Consider the following 11,818-nt stretch of genomic DNA (forward strand, 5'->3'; position numbering starts at 1 on the left):
TTTTCTTGTAAATAAAATCCCTTCAAGATGTTACTGTTAATAATATAGAGATTTTAATATTTCTTGGAAGGAGGAAAGATAACATGAAGCCTCGATCACATGATAAATAATAGCCTCTAATTTTGTAGCCTTGCATATTGGAATTGCTGACTATTTTGAATGTGATTAATGTAAGAGATTATCGGTAACAAGTAGTTACATGAACTGCTTGTACAAAGGTCCCATCCACTAGGAAATAGCTTTTTAATGATATCTTGGAAAGAATCACATAAATAGCAGACTTTTTTCAGCAAGACTGTAAAGGGTTAGAATTTCAGTAATTATAATATAAATTTTATATAGAGTATTGTGTTGACACTGGGTGGTCCATCTTTGGACTTCTTAGCTTGAGGGAAAAAATTAACCAAGGAACCACTAGACAGACAGATTCAACTGATAAATCATAAAATAACACAAAAACACCAAAGCCCTATGGCTAATATTAAGATTCAGTAATGAAATTTGCGGCACACCAGATGTGTGTGTACCAATATGGAGGTAACTAATTTTGTTCGCCTATTTTACATCAAGTTGTGTAAAGGTATGGAAGCCTATATGGGTAGGGAGTATATTCACTTGGCTAACACAGACAGTCCCCGAACTCGTAATAGAACTAAAATAATAAAATCTGAATAAAATTATGGCCCACACACTACGGGAGTACCAATTTGCCATGTTGGGGATATAGATAAATTGTATGTAAACAACATGGACAACATGCCTGATGCTTTGTTTTTTATCATTTGAACAATTTCCCCAGGGATATTGTTCATGTAATCATCTACTATCTATAGATTTTTAAATACGATAAAAATGAGACGTATTGACCAAATAAACACTTCAATGAGAATATGACAAGGAGCTGTCGTTAATTTGAACGCTGGTATTTGTATTGGAAGTTTTCAAATGTCAGAATTAGAGAATTGTTATAATGTGCTACACAAATACTTTGGATTCTCAATTCTATCATGGGGTTTGAGTAAGATCAAATATAATGCATTAGGACTCAGAATGGAATAGTTAACCAGATAACCATCATAAAATGGTTAATGGTCATGGATGATTTTGACAGGAAACAATCATACCATGTAGTACAGTACATTCTTAACCAATGTACGTTCACCCAATAAAATTTAAATATTTTAATTTTGAGGCTTCTGACCACGTCCTGCCAAAGTGCAAGGTGAATTATCCAATCCACATTGTGGTGTGAACTACAGTTATATAAGAACTATTACAACTATTACATTACATTGGAAAGTAAGTGAAAGATGTGGAATATTTTAGCCCAAGCCAAACTAATGAATTGTGTGAGAATGTAATAATTCTAAGAATAAAGTGTCTCATGAGAAAAAAATAAATAAAAAGGTAGTTGATTCCATATCAACAAAACATCAATTTTTTTTAGTAATGCACAATGATGCAAATGCAATACTTCCATAGATGAATTGATATGGTGATTGACAAATCTTTTTCTTATTTCAAAAATGTTTGTGCCAAATTCACACTTTGTTGACCTAATGCTTAAGGCAAGGATTACAATAAGATTGTGGCATCGCGTGTCCTAAGCTGACATAGTAACGTGTACTTAAGAATATCAACAAACAAACAGATTTGCCAAAGATATGTTTTTCGTTCCACCAATTACCGAACACATTCGGAAAGCATGGCTTGTAAATTGAGAAAGTCATATTCCTTTATCTTTTTTTATACGTCATATTTATAAGTTGAACTCAGGATTTTAACCTGCGACTGTGAGGTCATCATAGTTGAGTCTAACGCTATGACCACTGTGCCACAGGGTCCAGGACACATTTTAATAGAGAAAGGAAGAGTAGATCTATTCTTTGATGGAATTGATATTCCCCAGCACATATAAGGTCCAATGGGTGCAGTCCCAGAATTATCAGGAACATTACATAGAATATTCTTCTTGCTACAGTATTCTTACATTACACGAATATGAATCCATGAACGCAACTAAATAGACTGATAACTCTCACATAACGACGCTCCAGAAGTATGTGTACCAATATGGAGGTAACTAATTTTGTCCCGAAGTCCCCAAACTCGTAAAAGAACTAAAATAAGAAGAATCAAAATTAAATTATGGCCTAACCCTAACCTATTATACATACTACGGGGGTAACCACATAACACCAACTGAGAGTTCCATTGAAAGTTGCAAAGAAATATAATTGATTATCTAATTTTTCATCAATTCAATTGTGCCTGGCAGTAAGGGAGCCAACCAGTTTATCTAGATTTTTTTATACCACATGAATTTTACGATACAAGCGCAATTAGCAAACAACTATTTTATTCTTATATAAGAAACTTGTTCTGTGGAAGCCGCTGGCAGCATGTGGCAAATCATATAACTGATACAATCACTTTCACAATAAACATGATATAGTTTTTGTAATTAGACAGAAGATTATGAGAAAAATCTGAGCTGTATGGTCTAAATTATTTTTACATTAGCAATGATTCTGAATCAAACAGATAAACTAATGGAGTAAATATGAAAATAAATTGAGAAAATAATCCTAATTTGTAACAACTTTTTCGATTTAGAATAAAACGATTAGGTCAGTGTCACTCAGCAAATGGTGACTCCAGGTGTTATGTTACACATATTATCGTGTTTCATGTTTCATCATTAAAATAGTCATGACATCAAATAAAAAATTGACTTGGTATCACAGTGCTACATAATATAACTTGTGAAAGTGTTAGCTGCAAGCAAGAATGTTCATAAAATTTGAAATAAAAGTTAACAAAATTTGATTTCCCGTAAGTGTTACGAATACATGGCATGTCTTCAAATCCAATATCAATAAAATAGCAACATTTAAAGATTAGAAAAACAATATCTATGCTGATGCATAAAACCTAGTGCTATGCAGTTTTTACTGTATGCTTATTAAACAAAAGTCTTGAGGCCTCACATTTTTTAGTATCAGTCCAGCCATTTGTACAAAATATTGCTAAATGAAACACGTAATTCAGACAAACAAATACCAACAGGAATGATGGGAAGTAAGTAAAATTTGGATGTTATGAACATCATTAGGCTCTAAGATTAGTATAGAACTATTACCCACTATCCAGTTTCATTAGTCATTACGAGTTGTAATTGTTATCATTGACAAAAAACACATCAAAAATGACATTGAGAAATGATGAAATTATTGACGAGAAGAAACGATGAAATTACCGTATATAATGAGATGTTTGAAATTGTGAAAATAATAATCGATATATCATTGGCAATCAAAGTTTGACTCAGTTTATTAGTTACCGCTTTTAAGTAAGTATTCAATGGGTTGGATTAAATAGAATATTTCAGCAACTTCTAGAAAAAAGGTTTAAAAAAAGGTTTGATTGATACATCATAATACATTTCATAACAATATTAAAAACAGTGAATCTATATTTGGCCAGTGAAATCTTTTTCCTCTGTATTTAAATAATATAAAAAGAAATAATCAAATAAATTTAGGTTTTGGTAAATTTTGTGTTAAAATATGTCAAATGATTCAATCCATGTAAATTTCACGATTCTAAAATTAGTTGAATTTGAACTGTGTTTTCCGTCGTTTTGAAACTTTTTGATTTTTTGATAATCTCAACAGATTTTATCTCTGAAAATTATATACCTTAAATCATGTTGTGATTAGATGACACATACTGATTTAAATTGGATAAAATCATGTGAACGCCCTATGTGAAAGAATCAAAATGAAACATCAAAATAAGTGTAAAAATTTTAATGACGCTAAAATGCAGATTAAGACGCCACAAAAACAGTGCTCGGATCCAAAATATAAATCAAAAGATGAGAAATGTACTTTAAGAACGGTTATGTGAAGTCCATTCATTCATCTTGATGTTAAAGTTTGACAAATTGATATTTTTTAATATTAAACAAGGGAGCAATTCCCAAATATATGAACACGAAAGACCATCGGTACCAGTACAGTTCAGTCCTTAGCTGAGCACAAATTAAGCCGAGAAGAATTAGTGGACAAGTGTGGCAGATATGTGTGACGAAATAAATTGTTTCTGTACTTCATAAAAAGTGTCGTCATGACTTAAAACGAATGAGAAAAATTTTTGAACAAAAAATATATGGTCCTATAGGAAAAAAGTATCAGACTGGGATTTTCAACGACTGTAAAATTTAAAATCAACTACTCCACCGGTTCCAGGGCAAAGAGATTGTTTCATAATAGCAGCAATAACAAAAATTCAGCAATATATGTCAACTTCAGGTCCAATAAATATTACCGTACCTAAATGCACAAGCATACTTTGGCTCAAAATTTTGCTCTTGTCCTCTCGCAACCCAGCTAACATCACAAAAAGTTGAGTTCAACTACCAAATTGTTGTCATAAAGCATTAACATAGAATGTTGTCTGTCAAACAGCCAATAACCACATATAATCACAAAACCCTATCCAAATAAACAGAATTGAGGAATCTACTCAACTTTTTGGATACCGGAAACAGAATAGAACACTGATAAGGTTGTTAAATTAAAATCATAAAGATCGATATCGCTATGTAAAGGATAGAGTGGCAGAAGTTCAAAACTTCAAAGAAAATAGATTTGTAGTTGCACAAAACAAATTACCGGTATGTATGGACAATTATAACAAAGTTAGCCCTGTCAAAATCGAACACGTTATTACCAACTTTTCAGAGGGAGTTTCGGTCAAAAAAAACCTACAGACAGCTATGCTTTGGCTGTGTATATGTGTATCTTTTAAATTCATCTGATGTGAAATAAAAATTAAACAATCACCTCATATTTATTTCATGCCAATACCTGTATAGGCTATTAATTAACTTACGAGTTTCTTAACGTGAAGATTACTTGGTAACTGATATGTTTCAGACTTTTAAATAAAAATATTTTCAATCCAAGAAATTCATTTGATCAACTTTCAAGATGCATACGCCTATATCTAATCATTTATGTATGTATTTGCAATACACAAAGAAAAATGAAATGAAAAACCTGCTGTGTTGAAATGATAGAAACATATTCAACTATAACGAAAACGGCAGAAGAGTATAGAGAGCGTCGAGCACGGTTACCATAGATTAATCTGTGACATCAAGTACACGAAATTATTTCAATGCCTATATATTAAACGGAACATTTCAATATTTTGATTACTTCTTGTTTCATGCATAGACTTTCCATGCAGGTATGTCCTTGATTAATGGGGGGAAATACTAGAACCAGGGTTTCTTGAACTGGGCCCTTAGCCCACCTACGGTGCCACAGGGGCTTTGATAAGGGCCTACACTAATTACCATTTGCATAGACTACATTTACGGTACCTAAAGTAAATTAGAGTCTCTGGAAGAAGAAGTCCATGGATCGTGAAAGTTTGAAACCAACATACAAACAGGAATATACAACTAATGCACATACCAGCACTCTCTTTTCTTATCCTCTTAGGGCCAGAACATCCAGTGCCATCCATCGTGTATTCTGAATCTCTTCTATGCATATTTGACATCAGCATATCAGGACCTAACAAAAATCAAATCAGTTTTATTGTCAAGACATATGTATAGAAAATATGAAAATTAACAGCGAAATCAATAAAGTAAAACTCAATCAGAGCTCATTATTACTGATATCCAGAACAAATAAAGTATTCGAATCCAATTAAAACAAAATATTGAATATAGCATGTTTTTCAAAAATATTTTTTGAAAATTTTCAAGAAAATTACCATTTTGTTAAGTGTTTGAGACAGGACCAAATTAGACATCAACCAACCTCTGATACTGTAAAAATCTAATCAAAACATTTTCTTTTGACGTCGTCAAGTTATATTCTAATAATAAATAGAAAACATTTTGCAAATTTCTCCATTTACCGTAATATATAGGATGTCCAACAAGTCTTGAAATTTTTCAAAATCGCAAAGGGAATTTATCAATGCCATATATTGTTTTGGCCCTCACAGATGCATTAAATGAAGTAAAAATACTAGATCAATAAAAAAAATTGGTTTCATAACAAAATTGAAATTGTAAAGAGACTTTATGGACACCCTTTATATCAAATATTTACATGAAAAATATATACAATATTACATATAAAATCCTGCAGATTCAAAAAAAATATTTCTCATAATGTATTGAGAGCAGTTTTAAAGAGAAAGGGTAGAAAAGTAAAAGGGTTTAAAAAAAAATTCAAAAACATGGTGTAAAAATTCCCACCAAAGCAAAAACCTTAGCATAAACATGTTTTCAGATCATTTTACCTTAATAATTAGATTTTAATCAGTGTAGATATGAAGCAAAAAAATCTCAATAACATTGTTTACATTGCTCTTACGATTTCTGTGATGTTACTCATACATATTTTAAAAACAAGTCCATCAAAAATAAAAATGTTGAGAGGGCTAGTCAAAACACCTCCTGTTTTTTTTGAAGATTTTGTTTTCATAACAGCAATGATCTCTAGATATAGATCAAATTTTTCCAAGTATAGTTGGTATGGTAATAATAACATTCCACATTAATGTCAACATCTTGCTTCGAGATAGCTATGTTGTTCGTTATGAGTTATATTATGTTATAGATAAGTATAGGTAAAATGGGGGAGGAATATTTGTTATTGGGTCCTTTATATCAGGGATTACAAAACATTGACTTGCGGGCCACAAAGTGACCCATTATGTTTTTTTGGTGACCCGCCAAACCAGATTAATGCAAAAAACACGCGAAATTTAAGTGATAAATGCTGCATTGATTCAATCCAAGAATAAGTGAACAACTATAATCTAACAGTATTGAGCTACGGACTTTCATTAGAGCTCAAAATTACACAATAGCAAGGGAGGATTAAAAAACTGCAGAAAAAATGCAGCAGAAAGTTTCTCATTGATGCAGACATTGATTAAGCATCTGCGACCCAAGTTCATGCATGTGGAACAAATTGCTGGCTAACTAATCCCATATCTGACATGGACTGGTAGCCGGACAAGAGTCCGTGGTATCATAATGATTAAGCCGTCTTTATTGGCTTTCCTCTCCCCCGGGATAAAAATGATACTTGATCTTATATCCTCATACCTTAGGGGTTGAATACTGAGTGGTACACAAGGTAATCACCAGCGTTGTGATGATAAACCCATTCAACATATACAAGCACGAACAATTCTAGCAAACCGTCACTTATAGTTCAAAGGAGATTAAACAAGTAAAATTCAATGATTTTTTTGTATCTTACTTGTGACAGGAGAGGTTGTATGATGAGGCATCACCAAAGGTAAGTGTCTTTGCATTAAGTCGGAGGAGATCGGTAATCTAGCACCAGTGTTCATTGTGAGAGGCATAAAAGCTGCTGTGAGTGCTCTTGCTGCTACATTTAGTAATACGCCATGGTGATCTGAGAAATATAAATAAAATTTTCAAAGTACATCAATTGGGTATGCAATGCCGAACTGGAAAGGTTATGGTCTTTCCATAAATATTAGCTTCTTGCGCATCAGTTGATGCTAGTTGAGCACTGCTCAGAGTGAAAATGATTTATTAAAAAAATATTTTTTAGCTTGAAAAGTTTATACTTTTGGATAAGAATGCCTGTTAAATATGGACATTTTGCCATTTTACAATTTTCCTTTATAAAAATTTAACTTTAAAAAACTTTATAATTTATAATGTAACTTTATAAAACTTTAACAGAATTCGATGCGACTCTTATTTTGGTATTGAATGAAGGATAAGTACCGGTAGTTCAAACACTGTAAGTCCCAACACACATGGTTTTATTTGATATCCCATGCACCTCACATGACTATAAAGCACAAGTTAAGCAATAAAAATAACTGCAATGCTATTCAACTATTCGAAAGTAAGACAATTCGGAAACCACCTAAAGCAGTCATGAATTCAACCATGAGGAGAGTATGTGAAGCAACTTGGTGTTGAAATTTTGTTTATTGTTTCCAATGAAATTCTGTCATCGACTACTTTTAACTTAGCAAACTCCTTACATTGAATACTGTATATATATCATATATCAAATCAGATATCAATATCAAATCTTGTGATTCAAATCTAGCAATGGGCGAATTGTATTATTTAACGAATAAATCCACCGGTAATTCAGAATGTTTGTTTTCTTCATAACAATTAATAATAATAAATAACCTAATATTCAAATTGAAAAAAAAATCAATATTAATTAGTTCTGGGCAGTGATGTCGGGTAAGTAACAATTGACTCTGACCCCCAAATTGAAAAATTTTTTGTCTCCGATTCAGACTCCCATTTCAGGGTTGTAAAAAACTCTCCAGCTGAGTCTGACTCCAGCTCTGAATACTGAGAAAATTGAACTATGTAAACAAAAACTTTGGCCTATACGGCAATCCTTCGATAGACCGTAGGGAATGCTTAGATGTATCATTGCTTTTTAAATTTCAGTAGGAAGTTTTAAGTTATTTTATCACCATCGGATGTCTGTGCAATTTCGACTTTCAACTCCAGGGAGTTTGCTAAACACTGATTATTATACTCAAAAATTATTCAACAAACCTGGTACAAGTCCCGACGCACCAGAACAATACATTGGTATTCCAAGTGCAGCAGCATTTGCGCTTTGTGAAATCATGTTGGAAGATGTTTGTTGCAAAATAGGAAAATAAGGTGAAGAGGTGACAGGCAAACAGTTTGGTGGTGTCTGCGGCATCATACTGGTGCCGTAGTTGTTGACAGGAGAAGGTGACAGTGTATTGACAGTTGTTTGTTGACTTGTGGGAAAGTTGGAGGTTGACTTGACTAATATATTAGGATGAAATATTCTTGTAGATGGAGATAGTCGTTCCTGTAAGGAAAATGCAAGTGCAAATGAAAATTAAAAATTGCCATTGATTAAAATTTTATATTTATCCCAGGGAAAAGAGATTCAATAAGACAGCTACTGAATATGTAAAAGCACAGCCTCCCTCCTAATTACCAGTTCATGTTGAGCATGGTAATAGTCAATCAGTAATTTGTTTCAGATGCATGGACACGATGGTGGAACGGCTGTAACCAACCAGCAGCTCTATTGTGACAGTAGTCCAGCAACCCATGTCATTATGAAATAGCACAGTGAGCTTTTGCCATCTTAGCATTGGTTTACCATTGGTAGATTTGCATTCCTTTTTCCTACAATACTATATTTTTACTTCATGACTTGTAATACATTTGAGTATGCAACATCAAAACAGAAAGATTCATGACATGGCCCCGCTAAGCTATAGACATAGCTATAGCTAAGCAAAGTGTCAGCTTGTCCAGTGCTTTATTTAGAGTAAATACATATGCAAAAGAAAATTTCCAAAAAGAGTAGTTGTAAAAAGCCTAGAAGAAAAGATGCAAGAACAACTACCTAATTAAAATCTAAAAATTAAATTTCCTGTTAAGTCTTGATACATTATACTCATAAATTAATATTAACAATAATAAATCATATTTCGATATGAACATAAACTCTTCTGACATGCCATACCCAGATTTAAAAATGACTGAAATATTCAAGAGATTCATAGTAGCCAAAGCCGGAATCTTATGAATTTTACATTCTTACATAAAATAAAAATTTGGGTTCTGGTTTTTATACCCTGATGAATGTGAGAAGTCATGAATTAGTACTAAGCCGGTTTTATTTTGTCTATGCCTATTCAGGCAGAAGATTAATGAAAAATAAATTTACCAATATTCTTCTATTTTTACTTAGAAATTGCATTATTCACCATGTTTATTCGTTCAGTAAGATGACTAAGTTTGAAAATGTCAAATCAATACGTCTGAGCTTCTTGAAGTTTTACAGGTTTCAGAATAATTATGATACCCAAACTTGGGATTCAAGATAATAATACACGTCAGAACAGGTGTCAGTAGATCATGAATAAAGGGCACAAGGTGTTTGTACCGCATAATAAATGCTCGAATCCCACGCATACCAAACGACTGAAATAAATTGGGTACGCAATACCGAATTGTAAATATACAGTAACCTTTCAGATATCAGAGCTATGTTCTTAGTAAAAAAAGTGTAAAAACATTGTATATTCAGGAGAGCAGGGCTCAAATATTATGGACAGGAAGGACAAAACAAACCGGTTTCAAATCTTTCACAGCACCGGTATCTGCATTCTGCCGTCTATGTAACAAAAAACTTCAGACTTGCGATCGCGATACCCCCACACTGTGCCCAACTTTTACGACGCCATTAGCATTACACAAAACTTCAAAGTAAAAAAGAAACTCATAGAGCCCACAAAAAGTTTAGAAGTAAATGAAAGTAGCAGTATTCTAACGACAACAACAATCTTCAACCACTAAAAATTTCGAAGCAATTTATCCAGTAATTAAATGGAAAAGTGATTCTTTTACAATAACAAAAGTACTAGCAACAACATAATACCAAAACAATCCATAGGTCCACTTCATGTCCAAGAATAAGGCAGCATAAAAACACTTATGAATAAACAGAAAAATTCTGCATAAAATACTTACTTGAACTTTGCTTGACTCTTGTTGTTGTAGAATAGTAATAGCGGCCTCCTGCCCCGGTGAGAGTTGACTCATTCTATTCTATTTTACACCATTAGTTCACAATTTATTTTTACATATACACTGAAATAGATTGATAAAGAGTTAGATACCCGGACTAATAACAGGACAAAAGGTCGCTATATGATTATTAAGCCATATTGTGAAAATTCAATTCTCTTTAATGAAGTATGAAAACCCTATACTCAATAACAACAAATATTTTCTGTTAGTAAGGTTTGAATTTTAGTCCATAAAATAGAAACCAATTCTGTGTAATGATGGATGTCTAGCTATTCAGATATTGGAAAAAGTTCTTTCAAACTGCAAGATCAAATTAAATATTGACACCTTCTTATCGGTGAATCACTCTCCTTTCATTTAAAACCAGATATCAATCACTAGACACATAGACTTTTCATGTACGACTTGTTGACATATCTCCATATGCTTGCGTACGTACATCTGTAAAGTTCAAATGTATCCTCAAGAGAAAACATGGATTCCAATCAAAGTGTTGGTATGAAGCAAATCATTCGAGAATGTTTGTGGAACAAGAGCCCAACATGTACGAACCATGAATGGGGATGATTCAATTCCTGATTTGCAAAATTGTTACGAAACCACAAACAGCGGAGAAAATTTAATAAAGACCTGGAGTTCAATTTGGTGTAATGAGTGCTTCATTAAGTATGTTCAAAATTAAGTGAGGATTTTTAACCATCACAAAATGAAAAAAGTTGCTTGTGCATGGTCCGTTTCAGATTGAATAGGTGAGAAGGCGTCATATAAAATTAGATAATAGTTCACTTTGGCAATATTACCTCTTTGCAGTAGTTTGGCGTATTATGCATGAGACACTATTTACACTAAAAAAGTATACCAATTTCTATTTTTACATTTACATCCATACATTTGAAACAAAGAAATCCCATACCAAATGAAAAAATCTTGAAGCTAAAAGGTTTCATTGATGTTTAGACCTATACCAATATAGTCTTTATTATTATTATAGGATTTTTCATTATCAAACAAGGAGAGAGGAAAGTTGATTAGGCACAATCATATGATGAACCACAACCTCTCTTCCTGTTACCAGTCCATGTCCGATTATGATTTAATAAACCCGATTATTTGTTTCAGATGCATTGACTTGGGCTCATATCCTATTCAACTAAAACTAGGTTTTCTCACAATAAAAAG

General features: G+C 32.7%; 1 protein-coding gene across 1 annotated transcript in view; it reads right to left on the bottom strand.

Annotated features, from left to right (window-relative positions):
* Positions 1-10,722, bottom strand: part of LOC120348636 (thyroid hormone receptor beta-like) — a 69,759-nt gene extending 59,037 nt beyond the window's left edge. Inside the window, exons 1-4 of the mRNA XM_039418816.2 lie at positions 10,580-10,722; positions 8,612-8,900; positions 7,305-7,463; positions 5,490-5,591 (exon numbers count right to left, since the gene is read on the bottom strand). Of these exons, the coding sequence (XP_039274750.2) occupies positions 5,490-5,591; positions 7,305-7,463; positions 8,612-8,900; positions 10,580-10,651 (622 nt within the window). The 5' untranslated portion in view covers positions 10,652-10,722. The remainder of the gene's footprint in view (positions 1-5,489; positions 5,592-7,304; positions 7,464-8,611; positions 8,901-10,579) is intronic.
* Between the last annotated feature and the right edge of the window lie 1,096 nt (positions 10,723-11,818).

Source organism: Styela clava, chromosome 1 (assembly GCF_964204865.1).
Source record: "Styela clava chromosome 1, kaStyClav1.hap1.2, whole genome shotgun sequence".
Taxonomy (NCBI): domain Eukaryota; kingdom Metazoa; phylum Chordata; class Ascidiacea; order Stolidobranchia; family Styelidae; genus Styela; species Styela clava.